Source organism: Drosophila albomicans, chromosome 3, assembly GCF_009650485.2.
Source record: "Drosophila albomicans strain 15112-1751.03 chromosome 3, ASM965048v2, whole genome shotgun sequence".
Lineage (NCBI taxonomy): Eukaryota > Metazoa > Arthropoda > Insecta > Diptera > Drosophilidae > Drosophila > Drosophila albomicans.
This window is the reverse complement of record NC_047629.2, coordinates 47,342,270-47,361,070: the sequence shown is the minus strand read 5'-3', so window position 1 is coordinate 47,361,070 and position 18,801 is coordinate 47,342,270. Positions and strand designations below refer to the sequence as shown.

General features: G+C 44.0%; 6 protein-coding genes across 8 annotated transcripts; 2 read left to right on the top strand and 4 right to left on the bottom strand.

Moving 5' to 3' along the window:
- The first annotated feature begins 246 nt into the window (after positions 1 to 246).
- On the top strand, positions 247 to 8,289 carry LOC117567188 (zinc finger protein 236). 3 transcript variants are annotated; one of them, XM_052005490.1, is made up of 5 exons: positions 247 to 1,334; positions 3,654 to 3,771; positions 4,375 to 4,477; positions 5,489 to 5,639; positions 5,766 to 8,289. In XM_052005490.1, the coding sequence occupies exons 1-5, from the start codon at positions 418 to 420 to the stop codon at positions 7,606 to 7,608; spliced, it is 3,132 nt and encodes a 1,043-aa protein (XP_051861450.1). In that variant the 5' UTR covers positions 247 to 417; the 3' UTR covers positions 7,609 to 8,289. The 3 variants fall into 3 exon arrangements, with proteins under 3 accessions (XP_051861450.1, XP_034102906.1, XP_051861451.1); XM_034247015.2 differs by lacking the exon at positions 3,654 to 3,771 and having other exon boundaries at positions 259 to 741; XM_052005491.1 differs by lacking the exon at positions 3,654 to 3,771 and having other exon boundaries at positions 1,223 to 1,331.
- Positions 7,865 to 10,820, bottom strand: LOC117567196 (trafficking protein particle complex subunit 3). The gene is made up of 3 exons (XM_034247025.2): positions 10,689 to 10,820; positions 8,615 to 9,025; positions 7,865 to 8,520 (listed from the first exon to the last, which is right to left on the bottom strand). Exons 1-3 carry the CDS (start codon positions 10,725 to 10,727, stop codon positions 8,434 to 8,436), a joined length of 537 nt encoding a protein of 178 aa, XP_034102916.1. The 5' UTR covers positions 10,728 to 10,820; the 3' UTR covers positions 7,865 to 8,433.
- LOC117567194 (nuclear transcription factor Y subunit alpha) lies at positions 9,152 to 10,819 on the bottom strand. The gene is made up of 2 exons (XM_034247023.2): positions 10,689 to 10,819; positions 9,152 to 10,528 (listed from the first exon to the last, which is right to left on the bottom strand). Exon 2 carries the CDS (start codon positions 10,479 to 10,481, stop codon positions 9,270 to 9,272), a length of 1,212 nt encoding a protein of 403 aa, XP_034102914.1. The 5' UTR covers positions 10,482 to 10,528; positions 10,689 to 10,819; the 3' UTR covers positions 9,152 to 9,269.
- A 1,762-nt stretch (positions 10,821 to 12,582) lies between the features above and the next one.
- Positions 12,583 to 15,616, bottom strand: LOC117567191 (guanylate kinase-associated protein mars). The gene is made up of 2 exons (XM_034247018.2): positions 14,030 to 15,616; positions 12,583 to 13,973 (listed from the first exon to the last, which is right to left on the bottom strand). The coding sequence occupies exons 1-2, from the start codon at positions 15,489 to 15,491 to the stop codon at positions 12,664 to 12,666; spliced, it is 2,772 nt and encodes a 923-aa protein (XP_034102909.1). The 5' UTR covers positions 15,492 to 15,616; the 3' UTR covers positions 12,583 to 12,663.
- A 154-nt stretch (positions 15,617 to 15,770) lies between these two features.
- Positions 15,771 to 17,665, top strand: LOC117567192 (bifunctional coenzyme A synthase). Its single transcript, XM_034247021.2, has 3 exons — positions 15,771 to 16,403; positions 16,463 to 16,809; positions 16,867 to 17,665. Exons 1-3 carry the CDS (start codon positions 15,860 to 15,862, stop codon positions 17,524 to 17,526), a joined length of 1,551 nt encoding a protein of 516 aa, XP_034102912.1. The 5' UTR covers positions 15,771 to 15,859; the 3' UTR covers positions 17,527 to 17,665.
- LOC117567195 (thioredoxin-like protein 1) lies at positions 17,546 to 18,775 on the bottom strand. The gene is made up of 3 exons (XM_034247024.2): positions 18,303 to 18,775; positions 17,961 to 18,244; positions 17,546 to 17,897 (listed from the first exon to the last, which is right to left on the bottom strand). Exons 1-3 carry the CDS (start codon positions 18,666 to 18,668, stop codon positions 17,684 to 17,686), a joined length of 864 nt encoding a protein of 287 aa, XP_034102915.1. The 5' UTR covers positions 18,669 to 18,775; the 3' UTR covers positions 17,546 to 17,683.
- Positions 18,776 to 18,801: the final 26 nt, after the last annotated feature.

Sequence of the window (18,801 nt, the reverse complement as noted above, 5' to 3'; positions counted from 1 at the left end):
GTTAATGCTTTAGATTCTGTAATATTTATTAGTTAATGTCTGACTAAAAATTAAAATTGTATAGTTCCTTTCTCAACAAATATTCTCACTAAAACCTGTGCTGCCCCGCATAAGATAAAATACCCCAATAAGAGTAGTTCAATCGATATATCGATAAACACCTTACAACCCCACTTCCATCGCTAGTCTTATCTTTGTTGTTGCTCTGCGCGAACGTGATTATTTCGTTCGGATCTCCGCTGTGTGTTTGCTCTTTATAATTTTCTAATTCTTTTGTAATATATATATATATATATATTTATATATACATATATGTATCGGCATTGCAAAGTGATATAAGAAAAACAACTGCATGCGTGAAATTGATATATATGTATGTGTGTGTGAGTGTGTGGAATACTAGAATATAAGTACAAAATGGATGCAAGCAGCGATGAGACGCTCAGCGCACAACTACAACAGCAACAACAACAGCAATACTACGAGCACAGTTGGAAGACGGCCAATCATGGAAATTCCTTATCAGACAGCAGGGATTATGATACAAACTCGACGCGCACATCGTTAACTGGTTCACCACCAATGACTGCGTCATCGCTGCAGCTGGACTTTAATGGATTTGAGGACAAAGCATTGTTAGCATCTTTGTTAACGCCCAAATTGGAAACCGATGGCAGCAACAGCAGTAGCAACGGCAGCATTTATGGCGGCAACAGTCAGACAACGACTGGGGAGCAACAGGTGCTGCAACCATTAGGCTTAAGTTTAACACTTGAGGCGGACGATAATGTTGATGATGATGAGCTAACGACAGGGACGACAACAACATACACGTTATACGGTGCGCCATCAGCGACACCGCTACAGGAAATGCAAGCACAGACCCAGACCTTAAAAATGGACGAGGACGTCGACGACGATGACAACGACGGAGACGAGGTGTTTACACTGCGACCGTTGACAACTGCACCCCTGTTGCTAACCAGCACAAACATGCACACAAACACAGACACCACATCCTCGCCCACATCCCATATTTCATCATCAATGCACACAACAACAACAACGTCGTCGATGCCATTAATAGCAACAATGGGCACTTATAATCTGGATGACATTTGTTTTACGCTGGAATATCAGTTTCAAAATCAAAAGCTTGTTCAGGTGCAGCCACCGACAGTGGTATCCTTCAGCATGGTGCCAGCCAACGATGAGGAAGATCCAACAAAAACATCAGCAACAACATCAGAGATGCAAAACAACAACAGCTGTTCAACCCCATCTCCACCTACTACTACTACTACAACTGCATATTTTACACTTGGGACGAGGTAGTAAGCACTGGCAGCCTCATTGCATGCTTTCCAACACTGCTTACACCATTTATGTTTGTTATTGTTATTGATATCAAGTTGCTTATCGATAACTTTGTTTTGTTGTTATTATTAGAAAAAGATTGGGCAGGTGTTTGCACATCCTCATTGCATGCTTCACAGAACTGTTTACGGTATTTGCTTTTGTTATCGATAACTCAACTTTAGTTTTTTACCGTTGCTCATTTGTCATTTTGAAATATGGCAGGTGTTTGCACTTTGCTAGCTTGACCCCCGCCCATGGCTAATGCCCATGGCTAAATTTTCCACTGCCCACACAAATCTGTTTGTTGCATGCTTTCTTTTCCGTCTGCTCTAATGTGACGTGCTTGCCTTCTCTTTTGTTGTTGTTGCAGCCAACTAATTAGATGCACATATCGGACTGTTAAAAGTTTTTTTTTATTTTTTGCTTGCCCCTGCGAAAATTTGGCAAATTTCAACAATTCCAATGTCCACTTATTACAACGCGCGTCCGTAAAGTGTCCGAAATGTTAGCATGTTGTTGCTAATTGCCTGATATGTGTTCGCCGGTACTCATCCACCTCACACACACACTCATATATTTTTGCATGCTTGTGTGTATGTATTTGATTTTGGATGGCAATGAGAATGTAACGGTTTTTGTTGCTACTGCGGCTGCTGCAGCCGCCTTCTGCTTCTTACTCTGCGATACGCGATGATTGTATCCAAATCGTTTGTTTGGTCTAAAAATAATTACGCCGATGAACGCATTTAGATTTCCCCCACTACAAAATAAAAACACACATGCACATAAATATATACATATGTATACATACAAAAACTTAGTCAAGTTTTGTATTTTTCCCCAAAATTCATTCACACTTGGTGTAAAATAGCCGGCTTCCATTTAGAATGAATCGCTTCTCGAGGCGTTGTGAAATTCAATTCCAGAATATTCTGAAAAACTAGAGCATTTATTGTCCAGTGAAACTGTCAATGTGCTATAATTCGCATCATCATTTAGTTAATTGTTTATTTTGAAAATATTAAATCTAGCTTTAAATGAATTGGCGACGTGCTTAGCACTTTATTTCGTATTGGAACTCTGTGTGTCTTATCAGTATGACAATACGATGCTCAGTTGGACTTAGTCACACACTGATTAGAAAACTTTCCGTGACTTGTTGTATACCCCACCCCCTCTTTTTATCCAAGCCATTGGACAGCCATTTTGTATTTTTTGCAGTCGCAAATTTACGATTATTGGTTGAACTGATTTTCTATTGAAATTTTGTGTCTGAGCACCTTGTTAATCATTAAAGATAAACTGTTGATTAATTTGTGTATCTATTAATGCCAATTTTCAAATTTAAATGATCTCTCACAATGTGGCTAGCCTATTCTTTGTAGTTGTTTTCATTTATAGTACAATCATATTTCAATTTTTCTTGTTGTTGCTGGCCGTCCTGTGCCTCCTCAACGTCTACGCCACGCTATTTTTATCGCCATGAGTGTTCCACCTCAATCATATTTCTCATTTTTCAGCGCTCGCCAGATATATAAGAAAAGGGAGGAGAATGGCAGGCATGCTGTCGGGACAGTGGGAAGGGGGGCTGCTGCCAGCTGTGTCCGTGACAGGGACAACAAATATCGCAAATAGTGACGGCTGCCTAGTAGACATACCTTCCGTCCCTCCCTGTTCTCCCTCCTTGGTCCACAATCTTCGTCCACTCGCCCACGCACTTGTTGTTTATCCAAATCGAATATTTTGGTTATGTGTGTGTGAGTGAGTGTGTTTTCTTTTAGGTTTGCTTTTATAGTTCGTTCGACGTCGTGTTTGACCATGACAATATTAAATATTAATTAATCTGGTTATTAAAGCTTAGTGGGGGTTTCCACTTCAAGCAAATCAGCCGTTAGTTTTCCCATTGTTTATGTTTTTGTTGTTCTCCTTTTTGACTGATGTTTCTGCTTTGCTGGCTGTCAACTGTTTATTAATGAATGTGTTCTGTTGTTCTTCTTCTCTTTGGTGCCGTTGTTGTTGTTGTTTTCGTTGCGCTCTCTAACCTCACTAATCTGTGCAGCAAGCACACATACATACATGTGCATGCGTCCATATGTATGTATGTATGTGTAATTGCAGTGTATATGTATATACATGATTTTAACGGCCCAATGACACAAATTAAAAACAAAAAAAAAAGAGCAGCAATGCTCGCCCGGCGCATTTCTTTTTGTTAATGTTGTTGCTTCCAAACCGGCGAGATTTCGATATATTTTGTGAGAGCCAATGAATAACAACGAACGATCTTCCTTCAGCTATAATATCGAAGAGCAGAATGAGCCAGATGAGGACGATGAGCTGGCTCACTGCATCCACCCCGGCGCCCTGCACAAGGACACCGAAGAAGATCAACTGATGGCGATGGCGTACGAGGTACTCAGTCCCCCTCCTCACCCAAACACACTCGCAAAAAAAAAAAACGTGTGCCGTAACGTAACTAACGTTTGTAACGCTGCTTTTAGCAAATTAATCGAAAGCCAAATAATCGATAGTCGTAGAGCTAGTCAACAAAACCAAAAGAGGGAGTCTGTGTTGTTGCGCACTTCCCCCCGCTCACGATCCTCGCTGCTCCAATTTGTTAACCACTTTTCATATTTCTCAACAGCCAACTTTTGGTGCGTAGCTTTAGTGATCCTTCGATCTCCTCTAAAAATACCAATACTTACAACATAATCTATATATGCAATATATTGTAAAACTCAAAAAAATTACAAGTACATATATATCTATATTTTGCATGCTTATTTTTACATACTCACTTACCTACTTATTTATTTATTGGCCGACTTACGAGTACATAAACATAACACACACATACCTAATGACCTAATGACTTACATACATACATATATATATTCGAAACCCCCGACTTTGTATATATTCTCAGTTAATTAAAAACATCTACAGGTTTTACAATAAAACTAATCAATTTATAACATTTGTATTGTGATCCTTCCTTCTCCTACTATAAAGCAGAGTTCCGACGAAGCTCTCAGCCGTTATAAATGCAACTATGAGAACTGTTATCGCAGCTACAGCACAATTGGTAATCTGCGAACGCATTTAAAAACCCACACAGGTGAGCTTAATCGATAATGTACAACATATTTAAAACTCGGGGAACGTTTATTAGCATTAGATGTAATTTGCTTTTTTTCTACGACAATGATCACTTAAGAAATTTTTTAAATTGTAGACCACAATCACTGAAAATAAGCCTAATTACAAAACTTGGAAATTTCTTCAGAGCGAATGTAATAAAGAATAATAATTTATATGTATTTATGAAAAAAGAATTGTTATTTTCGGTCCCTGATAAATATAGAAAACTATAATTCATATAGTATGTACGTACATATGCAATTCAATTACGTTGTGTTCTTCCATTTTTCACTAGCGTGTTGGCAACGTTTAACAATTCAAATTGTATATCGGCACGTGCCAATTCGTCTACCTTGTTGAGTATGCTATCTACATACATGCATATGTATGTAAATACATACATGTACAATGTACATACATATTTGTTGAAAGGGTCACTGTTCCTTTTAATGTTCCCTCGCTTTAATCTTGTGCAGCATCATAACTTCCTTCCACTGTGGTGTCTTCCTCATAATCCTCAATATAATGGTACTCATTAGCAGCTTTGCAATCGAGCCATTTTCCACAAGAACGATTTTAAATGCTTGCAGCAACTTTTTAAGCGTGCGTTACAGCAACGAATGCAATTAACCAACACTGGTCTACACTCTATTAAAGACAGGGTTGTTTCACAGCAGCACTTAAAGATGGCGCCAACAACTAAATAAAGTTGTTTATTCTGAGTTATTTTTAATTTTATAAAGAAATAAATAATTAATAACTAGCAGAGTAATAATAATAATAATAATAAATGTTTTGCAATTGCAAATTGGAAAAAACGTTACTTGTTAACCAATTACAATCAGTAATGTAGTATTGCTTGAAGTGTGTTTGTCAACATCAATAAGCAATACTTTTTTTTTAAATTAATAATTTAGTGAAAAAAAAAACAAATTAGTAAAATTAAAATAATTAGGCACTAATAAATTATGTTTATTATTATGTGCAGGTGACTATAGCTTCAAGTGCACGGAGGAGGGCTGCAACAAGGCATTTCTCACATCCTACAGCCTGAAGATCCATGTTCGTGTTCACACCAAGGTGAAGCCCTACGAGTGTGAAGTGAGTGGCTGTGATAAGGCGTTCAACACGCGCTACAGGTGAGTCAAAAAATCAGCAGCTGATTGCCAAGAATAAACTGTGCAGTATTTTTATTATGGTGTCTAATCACTGTCTAATCAAAACACTGCCATTTGCCATATTCCATTTGCTTATCTCACTCACAGATTACACGCCCACCTTCGTCTGCACAATGGCGAGACGTTCAATTGTGAAATGTGCCAGAAGTGCTTCACTACGCTCAGTGATCTGAAGAAGCATATGCGCACCCACACACAGGAGCGTCCCTACAAGTGTCCCGAGGACGATTGCGGTAAAGCGTTTACGGCCTCCCATCACTTAAAGACGCATAGACGCACGCACACCGGCGAGAAACCGTATCCATGCCAGGAGGACAGTTGTCAGAAGTCGTTTAGCACGTCGCACAGTTTGAAGTCGCACAAGAAGACGCATCAGCGGCAGCTGCTTAACAAGGGCAAAAAGAAGACGAAACGTGCACAGAAAACGCAACGCCAGGAGCAGGAAGACGACGAGCAGCAAGAGACGCAACCAGAAGAAGGGGAACATCTCGAAGAGGAATTGGAGTTGGAGCCAGTGCAAACGGACATGGTGCTGCTAAATCCCAGCAGTCATTCGTCGGAGACGACGAGCAATGACAGCGGCGTTGTGTTGCAGCAATTGTCCAATGTTTTCATGTTGCCCGAGACATCGCAAGCGTATCCCGTGTCCTATGCCGCCGAGGAGGAGATACCCAGTCCCTGGATTGATGCTGGTGTCCTGGTGTCCAAGCCCATCATGGCCATGGCACCGTTGACCGATGCCTGCGTTGTCTTGCCCACCGAGATGCCTAGTTTTGTGGATCTAAAGCAAAGCTTTGGCAATGCCATTGCCGGCAACATGGATGATCTAACGCTATCGTTGCCAACGCCAACGCTGGACATTGAAATGAACAATGCCCCAGCTGCAACTACAGAGCAATCAAATGCTTTACCCACGCTGGAGTTGAATCAGCAGAATATTGAGGAACTGCTCAAGGACGACAGCTTTGACAACGATGAGGACATGGAAACGGAATCGCTGCTCAACGATATACTCATGACCATTGATAATAACAGTGCGCTGCTGCAGGAGACACTGCAGCAGGCGGCCCAGGTGCCCAGCGATGCCTCTGGCCTCGTGGAGCTGGACATTCGAGACAATAAGCCAACGTTGAAGCAGATCACAGCAGATGCGGGCATCTGCAATTGCACCAATTGCAAGTGTGATCAGACCAAGAGTTGCCATGGCGGTGATTGTTCCGCCGCCGGGAAGCCGCCGGTTAATATTAAGCCCACCACAACGATTACAACGCTGGCCAGCTCTAACGGCAGCGGCAGCGGTAAACGCATCTGCGGCAGCAGCAACAGCAGCAAAAAAGTGAGTAAACGCGAAGCGGAAATGAACCAAAACATCGAGGATGTTGCTTTGCTCCTGCAGAATCTGGCTTCCATGAGTGGCGGACAAGCAGCTGGCAAAGTTGGCGGCGGCAACGGCGGTGGCGGATGCTGTGGTGGCGGCGCTGCCAAGCCTGTGGCAGCCACAACTGGCGGCGGCTGTGGCTGCGCTTCGAGTGCACCGAAACCTGCACCGGCAAGTGGTGGTGGCTGCTGTAGTCCAGCTCCGACTGCAGGCGGCTGTTGCTCAGGCAACAAGCCAGCAACTGCTGCACCAGCTGGCGGTTGTGGCTGTGGTCCAGTTGCACCATCTGTTGCTCCGCCAGCTGGCGGCTGCTGTGCGCCAGCTGCAGCTCCGCCCGTTGCTGCCAGTGGCTGCTGCTCCAGTAAAGCGTCAACGCCATCGTTGCCGCCGGCCAGCGACGCCGTGAAGAGCAACGCCTGCACCTGCAAGAGTCCAGCGGAGGGCGTGGCCAACGGCTGCTGTGTCGTCATCTGCATGAAAACGCTGCAAGCCTTACGCAAGGTGCTGACACGCCGCAACCTCAACCTAATGCTTTGCCCGCAGCAGAGCTAACCAAATCAACCATCATAATCCAGCAGCGACAACACGAAAATCCAGCAGAGCAACTGTTATCAATCAATCATAATAAGCCCAAAATCAAAAAGCCAAAGTATTGTTTATTGTGCCTGTGACAACGAAAGTATTCCATGTTAAAAAAAATGTTTTGTTATTTGTTATACAACATATACATGAATTAATAATGATAATGATTGTTGATGCCGCATTAGCAACAAAGCTACAGGCTTAACCCATTTTGTTTTCAGCCGCCTTAACAAAAAGTATAATACATGATAATAACAGCCAAGATAATCGAGTAAAGAAACCCGCTACCCATGCAAAGAAAAACATTTTATAATACAAAATATTTATATAATCCAATGGTAAACGTTTGCATTTTGAAAACTTGAGCTGCATATCAAAAATCGAAGCTTTAATTCTTAAAGTCCCTGGGATATTTGTGTTTGTGCAAACGGGACAGACAGACGGACGCAATAGAAGTTTCAGCCTCTGGGTATCGGGTATCATAATAAAAAATGATTAATTTGAATACATCAAAAACTGCTTTCGTCTAATGCTTAAACAATTTGTAACACAATGTTTTTGTTTTTAATGCTTTATGTTTATATAATATCTATATATATTCTATATAATATTGGAATTTGTATAAAGTCGAATAAAAATACAAACTAAACACTTGTTGTTTTCTAATTGTTGTTTTATGCTGCTGCTGCTGTTATTTTTTTTGTTTTTTCTTTCTCACAATTTGTTTTGTACGCCCTAACATCACGAACAACATTTAAAAAAAAACAAACTATCTCTTCTCTTTGTCTTCTCGTTCTAATCCTCGCCAGCTGGTATGGCTTCCTCTAGACGTCGCACGAACTTAACACGCAACTCCGTCACATTGTCGCCCTTCAGCTGATCCTGCAAGAGACACACAAACACACAAGCAAAACAAGAACAACAACAACCAATAAAGTATTCCTCATACAACACACACAATGAATATATTGTTTACCTGGACAAACCAACATTGCACCTCCAGCTGAACCATTTCGAGAGCACCACGTATGCAGCCACTGAGTATGGCGCTGTAGCGCAAATTTGCCAAATCGGCGGGCAGCTCAACGAACTCTGTCAACGGATTGGAGTCGAAGAGGAGCGAGAATTCATCGGAGGCTGGCGACCAATTTGAGATTGTGGGCTGCACATTCAAGTAGATGCGGAACGCCTGTTGAATGCGATCCGCTGTCTCACGCAGCTCCAGGCAGCGGGGTGATGAGGTGCGAGCCAGAAAGTCCTCGATTAGACGCATGCCCATGTTGTAGCCGATGCGCTCCAGCTGTTTGTTCACATCGTCCACGTTCTCAAAGTCGCGCAGCATCTGGGTGACCAAGGCGCCATAGGTGAGCGTGAGGAACTCCGAGTTCTGCGACCATAATGAAAGAAGAGAAATGCAGGACAATGAATCCAAGCCAACATCATCGAAATGGTTAGAGCTTTTCTTTTGCTACAGCTATGCTGTTGAGTTGATCCACAGATTTACAATAAATACAAATTTATTTGCCAGAGACTTCGGTCCTAATTGCTATAGACAGACTTACAATCTACATTCTTAACTTAATGATAAAGTGGGGTGTGTGCTCTATCTACAAACAACAACTGCGCTTCATTCACTCCGACTTGATGGCCGTTATGGTTATGCTTGGCGTTTGGTGTGGTGCTATCAGCTTTGGCGGCGCTCTCGCTGTGCCGCGACTCAATGTCGCTCCGCCGCTCGGTGTCAGCGGCAAACTGATGCCATCGAGTCCCGATTGATCGCCCTTCTCTTGCGCCGAATGAAAACGTCCGCCTTCACCGCGTGCCCGATTCATGGCGTGCCGATGACGAGATTCATGCAAGTACTTGCAACGCTCCTTGGGTATGCGTGACTCCAGTTTGGCTCGCGCTTGTCGTCGTATCAGTATACGCTTGTATTGCTTGGCATTCACATAGAGCGGCTCCTCGTCCGCCTCGCCCTTGGAGTTCTCATCCTCCTCGCTGTTCGTATTCGTGCCCGTGGTGCTTGTGCTGACATCGGCGCTGCTGCTGTTTGCATTGTTGTTGCCGCCTCCGCTGTTGTTGCTGCTGTTGCCGCCAGCGACACCAGCACTTGTTGTGCTTCCAACAACTGGCCCAGTTTGCACCTGAACCTGCAGCTGTGCCGCCTGTTGTTGTTGCTGCTGCTGCTGCACATTGCTGATGACAGCATTGCCGCCTTGGGTCGCATTATTGGCTGCTGCTGTGGCTGCCACAGCTGCCGCATTCACAGCTGCCATTTGTGGCAACATTATGATCTGTTGGCCCGCTGTTGCGGCTGTAGCCTGATTCGCACTTGGTGCCGTGGTTATCTGCACCAGCTGACCATTGATGTTAACGTAATGCGGCGTCGCTGCCGCTGCTGCTGCGGCGGCTGCTCCAATTGTGTTCGGATCCAGCGATGTTATGGTGGGTGTCTGATAGAACAGCGTTTGGCCATCGGGCAGCTGCATCACCTGCATCTGTGGCTGCTGTTGTGTCGCCTGTAGCATGATTTGATTTGCCTGCAGCGGTATCAGTTGTGGTTGCAGTGTACCCGCAGTTGCCGCGCCCCCCTGCGCCTGAGGCTGCTGGCCAATTATGATTTGAGCGGCACCCGCTGGCAGCAATGGCATCGGTATCACTTGTATCGGCTGGCCGCCAACTGTGGCTGTTGCTGTTGTTGTGGCAGCGTTGTTGTTTGTATTTGGATTGTTGACCACATTGTTGACGTTGGTGTTGTTGCTGTTCGTGCTGTTGTTGTTGTTGGTGCTCATTCTTGCTGGCGTTGCTGTTGTGCGGTGGTTACTGCTAAAATGGTTATCCATAGCGCGCAGGTTGCGCTACTTTGTGCTCGCCCACAATATATCACTTACTGCAAAAGCGAATGTGAAGCCGATTTTGAGGGTTTGGGTGGCACTTGCAAATGTTTGTCTTATGTTATTCGTTTTTAGGACTAGTGGCCAACTACTAATCTTATACTATTTTCAACGATGTATCGGGAGGCGAGCCCTGCTTGTGGTTTATGAACTTACCACTTTCTTTGCGTCTAATCGGGAGGCTTGTCGAGACATTTTGCTTGGAAATGATTTTGTCGCAATCTTTTTTTTTTTTCTTTTCAGTCAGTCAGTGGTGGGTGTACCGTTCAGTGTGGCCGCAGTTTTAATTTGCAAATACACCGCCAGTATAAATAAATATATCGCAATTGCTGTCAGGGCTGCATTTTATCGATGTTGAAAAGCGTTAATGCATATTTATCGATATGTATCCACCTCTAATGCGCAGTAATTTGATTTGAACATTCTTTCTTCTACTGTGTTGCGTATTTTAAAGCCATTTAAATTTATGGATACTACAGAATTTTGTGTGCTAATTAAGCACTGTTTTCTAATGGAGAAAAACACCGTTCAAGCTGCGGAATGGCTAGAAAAATGTTACGGCAGATCTGCGCCCACAATATCAACAGTACGCCGAGTGTTTGGGGAATTGCGAAAAGCACGCAAAAGTTCTGAAGCTGTTCAACTTTCGGGTCGTCATCCTGTAGAGGAGACTTCAACGCCAGATGATGTTAAGACTCTTCACCAACTTATTTTATGGGATCGTAAGATCAAAATCCGCGATTTAGTTGAGACAGCAGGCATAACAATCGAGCGCGTCAAATGCATTCTACAAGATCATTTGTTACTTAAAAAACTAAGAACTCGTTGGGTACCGCGCTTGCTCACAGTGGACATCGAAGATCCAAATGGCACCGGCTTGGCGAATACATTTTTACGCCGATACATTACCATGGATGCGAATTGGATCAATCACTACGCTTTGGGATCAGAGGACTTGCTCACATTAGGTAAACGCTCTCATCAGAAGAAACGGGCAAAAAAACAATCGAGCAAGCAGCTGTTTGTCAATATTTTTTGGGATTCAAATGGAATGGTTCATCTGGATATGATTGATAAAAATAAGATGATAAACAGCGACTATTACATAGATTTCTTGAGCAATCTAGAAGAAATTCTCAAACACAAGCAACCGCTTAAGGCGGCAAAGAAAGTGCACAATGCGGTGTCATCGATGAGCACAATGGCCGAACTTGGTTACGAAGTGCTTCCGTTTCCGCCTTATTGTCCAAATTTGAAGGCAATTGATTATAGTTTATTTCCAAATGTGAAACATTGGCTGGAAGCGAAAAAAACATATACTCATGCAGATGTCGAATATGTTGTTTCGTTGCTGCGTTGGAATGCAGAGAACTTTCAGCAATGAAGTGAAGGGCAAACGAGGAATTTCAAACACTTACGTTCAGGGAGCTAATTTCTCACTTATCGGAAATATGTTATCGATAATTCTTATTTGAATTTAACAGTAATCATATAACTATGAATATATAAGAAGCATTCCAATAGGTTGTAAACACCTTTTAAGAAGAACTCATTTTTTAATTTAATTTAACACTTTGAAACACTGAACTATATATAAAATCTAAGAATTGTTAGCATTAATAAATCTGAGTATAAATAAGATTGCGATTATATGCAAGCACATTAAATTAGAAATGACACATCTTAGAAATTTCTGTTATGTAAAATGGGACTTGAACATCGCTGATTTAAATTTGAATTTAACTGAAGCTGATCGACAGGTTTACTTGATTAAATACTTTATTAATAAAACGATATACATTGGACATAATTTTTGTTAAATTTAACAATATTCCTAAGAATAAATCTGAATATAAACATTACAATAAATGAAAATCACATTATATAATAAAAAGATCTTGAATGTCAAATCTGTTATTAATATCTCGGCTTTGAATTTGAATTTAACTGATGATTTGATTTAATACTTTATTGAGAAAAAGATAATAATTGTAAACATTAAATCATATCCCTATGAATATATGCGAATATAAGTAACATGACAATAAAATGCAAACACATTTCCAATTATAAATAAACTAAAGTCTTAACACACATTTTTCAAATCTAAAAGCGACATTTTGTAAAAATTTTACATAAACTCAGACGACGGCCTCATTCGAACCCTTCGACTGCGCAGCACACACGTGCGTAATGCACCCTCCGGCGTTGCTGCTTCCGCTGCATTCAAGTTTTGAATGGTCTGATTGCTTAGCGATGAACTCTTCTCCATTGACATGTCCTCCTCGCAATCTTCCAGCTTGTCGACGCCGTGGACCGTTTTGTCATCATCATCGCTACTCAGATTGCCCTCCTCGACTGTAAACTGAAAGCGACGCACTTTCTTCTTGGCACTGAAAAAGACACCACGTATCCCAGATTCCCGTTTCTTGGTGCCCGGCGTCTTCAAGATGGACATGCGTTGCTTTGGTGTCGCAACAGGCAGCGGCGCCGGTGGCGATGGCGGCGTCGCTTCTCGTGCTTTCTGCTCAGCGGCTGCCGCCCCCAAAAGAGCAGATTTCAACAAGGTGTTTCCGCCAATTGATGGACGTCCGCTGCTGCCACCCGATCTCCGTCCAGAGCTTCCAACAGAGAGACGCAGCACGGTGCGAGCAGGCGAAAAGGATTTACGATCGCGCACTACAATTATGCGTTTCTTCGGTGTTTCAACACTCGTCGTTTGCTGATCTGAGGCCGCTGCGTCTGCCTTGCGTTTTTCGGCCAGTGCTTTGCGTAGAAAACTCTTTATATTGCTGCTCGCCTTGGCTGCCACTTTAGGCTTGGCCTTTGCCTTCGTCTTGGGCTTGGGTGCTTCGGCAATGGCATCGGGATCCTGCCAATCGTTGGCTTTCCAGCGCGTCAAATTATTGAAACGCTTATCCACATTATCGCTCTGCAATCGCATCATATCCCACCAGCCCTCCAAGTCCTCGGCCATCACCGGTTTGGTGGCCTCGCTGCCATCGTTGGGTCGCAGTCCGACACCCGTTGCACCCGCTTCGCAGCGATCGATGAGGCTGCTAAACTGCATTAGTTTCTTGCTGGTCAAGAGCTTTGTCTGTCCAATGGCAGCATCAATCATATCCTTGCCACCCGATTCCGCCAAACGTTCCTCATGCTGTCCGCTGTACGAATCCCATTCATCGCACAACGCGTGCAATCGTCTAATCTCACTATCCAGCTGCATGCGAAAGTAGTGCACCGACTCCAGAGTGCGGCGCACTGCCACTGGTGTTTCTGGTTGCTTTTCATCCTGCAGATACATGCTGTTGCGCTTCTGGCGCTCCGTGTGTGAATTGACTTTGCCACGCGACACGCTCACATAGGGACTCAGATAGTTGGGACGTGCAGATGATGGCGGCGGCGTTTGTGCCACAATTGTCTTGTCCTCAGCAGGGCAATCTTAAAAGAACAATAGGAGATTAGGGAAGTTTATATGAATTGTTTGTAATACTTACCCGATTCTTGAGGTATCAGCGTGCTTTGCGCTTCCAGAGTTGGCGATTCTATTAGGGAATTGGCCTCGGAGTAGCGCACAAAATTGAATCTCTTCTTTGTTTCTTCCTCCGGTTTAGGCGCAGCCTCTGGCTGCTGTTTCGTGGCTGGTGGAATCAATTGCCGTTTGACTGTTTTAGGTTGTTCATTAACTGAGACTGGACTCAGCTGGGTGATATCACGATATGCCTCCAAAAGATTCTGACTGCAGTTGTTGCTTCTGCACTGTGTCGATGTGGCTTGCGCCTGAAATGGATTCTCAGTGCCCAGAATATCTATTGGTGTGTCGGGCAGTTGCTCCTCCGAGGCGATTTGCAGTAGCTCCTGCTTAAAGTTCGCGCGCTTTTCAATCATCTTTTGTTTGTTATGCACGGGCACTTCTTTCTTCACCTTCATGCGCGTGGAAAGATCGGCGAGTGCTTGACTTCTTTGTGTTCTGATTGGCGCGGTAGTCTTGAATTTACCAGCAGCACCGCCTCCGCCTCCGACGCCACCTCCACGTAGCGGCTTTACAATCTTCGCTGCATTTGTGGGCCTCTCAAATGGCTGCGTCATCAAGTTAGTGGGCTTGCTTGCCTTTATTGCAGTTGTGGCTCCTAGAGCTGTAGCTGGAGCTGGTGTTGGGCGCGTTACGGGTTTCCTTACAACGGACATCGGCTTCTTGAGCGGCTGCGGTTGCCTAGCTGTGGCCAGAGGCTGCTGCTTCACGACTGCTCCAGTCTGTTGCCATGGTTTCTTCACTACTGCCGCAACTGCTGGCTTGGGTTTGTTCACAACAATAGCTGATGCCTTTGTTGCTGTCAGCTGTCGAATGGGTTTCACTGTGGCCACTTGAATGGGCTTCGCTGTGGGCACTTGAATGGGCTTCGTAGTGGGCTTTGTTGTAGGCACTCCAATAGGTTTTACTGTGGGCACTTGAATGGGCTTCACAGTAGGCTTCAACTTGGCTGGCGGCTGCTCCAATGCAAGGATTTTCTCCGCTTTGATTTCCGTTGTCTTATTGGACTTGGTGTCGAGCACAACGTACAGAGAGCGTCGCTTGGGCGGCACAAACACCTCGGCTGTCGTTGTCGCAGCCGCTTGTCTAGTTTCTAGGGGCGCCGCCTTTTGCTTGTTTTCCGCCTTCCATTTGATGTAACGCTGCAGATAAATTTGCTTGCGTGCATCGCTATTATTCACTGGATTTTGATTCTCCTGATTGCCCTGCGCTGTGATGGCTGTCTGGTCTTTGTGTTGTGGCTGCTTCTGTTGCTCCTCTAACATATTGTTTGGACTAGGACTTTTGTCCATTTTACGATTGCTTTGAAAGCGTTCTTCGCGCTTTTTCGCTCGTTCGACGCGTAGGCGATCCCGGTTTAGTTTATTGTGATTGCGCGGGCTTAGCACAATCGATTGTGACTTGAACAACGCTTTATATTCGGCCATTTTACACAACAAATGCGCTAAGGCTTAATTTTTTGTATTTTAAAAATTGTTCTAACTAGTAAAACCGAGATAAATATAATTTTCTTTTATATTTATTGAAGGACGCCAAGCGTTTGAGTGAAACAGCAGCGTCGTTCTGCTGCTATCGATATTTTTCAAAAAGACGCGATAGACAGGATACGCAAAAATGAGTTACATTGTCGATAGCTTTGCGCAAAAAAGAGAGGTCCAAAGCACAACAAATAAAAGAAAATCGAAAATGGAGCGACAGTTGTGTGCAGAATTTATCGATAAAAACGAACTGTAGAATCAACAAACCTGGTACAAAGTACAACAAATAATAAACTTCAGTTAGCCGCTATAACAACATGGCCTCGACGGGACTGCTGGTAGTGTCCAACATTAAGCAACTGGGCAAATCACTGCGCAGCATTGAAAAATACGTAAATTCGCTATACATTCATTTAAATGTAGCCGAAACGACGCCAACGCCGCCGCCACCTGTTTGGGGTCGTCTTATATCACAATTGTATGCAGATAGTGGCAGTTATGTGGGCAATCAGATGGATCTGCGTGTGTTGGTAGCACCACTGAAGCAACAACATTCCGTAACACAACTTCGCAAGCCGGTGGATTTGTTATTCTCGGACGCACATCAGCCGGAACTTTGCGATCGGCTGCGCACAGCGCTCAACATTAGCAAACCCACCATATTCCTGGAGGAGGAAGACAGCACTGCTGTGCAGCTGCCGTCGAATTCAGAGTCAGCCAACTTGCAGGTCTATGCGAATGTTGTGCTGGGTGGCACCTTTGATCGCATTCATATTGGCCACAAGATATTCCTTACTCAAGCTGTGTTGCGCGCACGCAAACGTCTGGTTGTGGGCGTCACCACTTCGGCCATGACCAAGCGTAATGACAAGCAGTTACTTGAATGTAATCATTAACTAACGTATTAACTCAATTTGCAGATAAAGTGCTGCCTGAACTGATATTGCCAGTGGAGGAGCGTATTGCGCAGTTGCGCGAGTTCCTCTTGGATATTGATAACACACTGCAATATGAGATTGTGCCCATCGATGATCCCTTTGGGCCCACGCAAACTGATCCCAACCTCGACATGATTGTCGTCAGTGAAGAGACATTGTATGGCGGACAAAAGGTCAACACGATAAGAGCAACTCGTGCGCTTTGCAAACTGGATATTTTTTGCATTGATATTGTGGAAAGCAAAGTTAATGATGGCATACATGAATCAAAGGTCAGCTCGAGCAATACTCGCATCGATCTGCTGGGTACACGTTGGCAACAGCCTGAGGTAAACAGCACCACAACATCCATTTATATAAATTTAACACATATTTCCAATTACTAGCCACGTCCAAATCTGCCCAAACGTCCTTATATTATTGGACTGACGGGCGGCATAGCGTCGGGCAAAAGCAAGATGGCCGAGCGTCTGGGTAAACTAGGGGCTCATGTCATTGACTGCGATAAGGTGGCGCACTATGTCTACGAACCAGGGCAGCCCTGCTATCAGAAGATTGTCCAATACTTCGGCAGTGACATCTTGGCGAGCGCTAATGGACGGATTGATCGCACAAAGCTGGGACCACGAGTTTTTGCCAATCCGAAAGAGTTGCAGCTGCTTAACTCAATTGTCTGGCCCGAGATTATGATGGAGGTGAACAAGCGTCTGGCCGACCTACGGGCGTCAGAGCAAGTGCCGCAAGTTGTTGTCTTGGAGGCAGCTGTCTTATTGAAAGCCGGCTGGGAATCCAATTGTCATGAGGTGTGGTCCATGATAGTGCGACCCGAGGAGGCGGTCAAGCGGGTGATGGAGCGCAACAGTTTAAGCGAGACGGAGGCACGCAATCGTTTGGCCAATCAAGTGGCCAACGCAGATATTGTGGACAAATCGCAAGTGATCTTTAGTTCGCAATGGGATTATGATTTTACGCAGAGTCAGGCAGAGCGAGCTTGGCAATTGCTACTCAAGGAACTCAATGATGGCAAGCAGCAGAGTAGTCTATAGATAGATAAGATATTAATGATTGCCAGCTGATTGTTTTTATTTGTTGTTAGTCATTGTTGTCAATGTTTGTTAATGCATTCTGTTTTCTTTTTTAATTTGCTTAATTGTACGTCGAAAGTACAGATCAATACCAATCAAATTTAACTCAAACTCGATATTAATGGCTTTCGCCCTTCTTGCCGGAGACACGCTTAAAATCATTCATCTTAGTGGTGATGATGGGTGAACCGATGAAGCCAATGTAATCAATTTGAGTGATGTCGCCGCCCGACTGATTGTTCTTTATAAACAGCTGAATGTTCTGCACATTCTGGAATTTCACATAGCGCAAATTCACCGGCTGTCCATTCTCCAGTTCCTTTTCGCCCAGACTAAAAAAGAGATCGATTTTATAGACAAACAGTTAACGCAGACTATTGTGATTATTTCCATACGTTAACTCCTGTACACTGCTCATAGACTCGGCCATGTCAAAATCAATAGTACGCGGCTGATTGATGAACAGCTTCACATCCTTGGGTCCCAATTGAGGCGGCGCCTTAAACTTCAGCGAATGTATTTTGACCGCCTGATTAAAGGTGATGGACAGTATAAGCTGTTCATCGCAGTCCGATTGCAGGTAGCCACCAGCCGAAGCGAGCGCATGCTTCAGATTATGATCATCCGATTCGTTCAAGCATTCGCACTCCTGCTTCGAGATGAATGTGTTAAGTTCCATCTGAAAGAGAACGTTTTAGTGACATTACCCTTTAAGTTCTGTAACTTTGTGTACTCACCAAGCCCTGGCCGTAATCTTCGCCAGCTTCTTCAGCGCCGCCAGTGCCAATATGCTCCTGAATCTTGGCCTCCAATCCCATGACGTCAGCGCCCTGAATGCGATCGATTTTGCTGCGATTGCGATAGAATATGAACGTTGGCATTGCCGACACACCTTGGCCGGCAGCCGTGTCTTGGCACTTATCCACATCCACCTTGAGGAATATGGCTTTGGGATATTTGGTGGGAAACGTGTTGAAAACTGGCGCAATTCGTTGGCAAGGACCGCACCATGCTGCCGTAAAATCAACGACAACCAGGCGAACGCCCGCTTGGGTTAGTTCCGCTTGAAAATGCGCTTCGTCGTTAATTACACGTACTGCCATAATGAATTCTTTCTGTTTTCTTGTCTTTTTTTTGCGTTAATCAAAGAGAAATGCAATTTGAATGACTGGCAGGTTTTCTAATAAAAAAAACACGAAACCAGCAATAAGCTCGTTCGTTCGATTTCGATGAGGA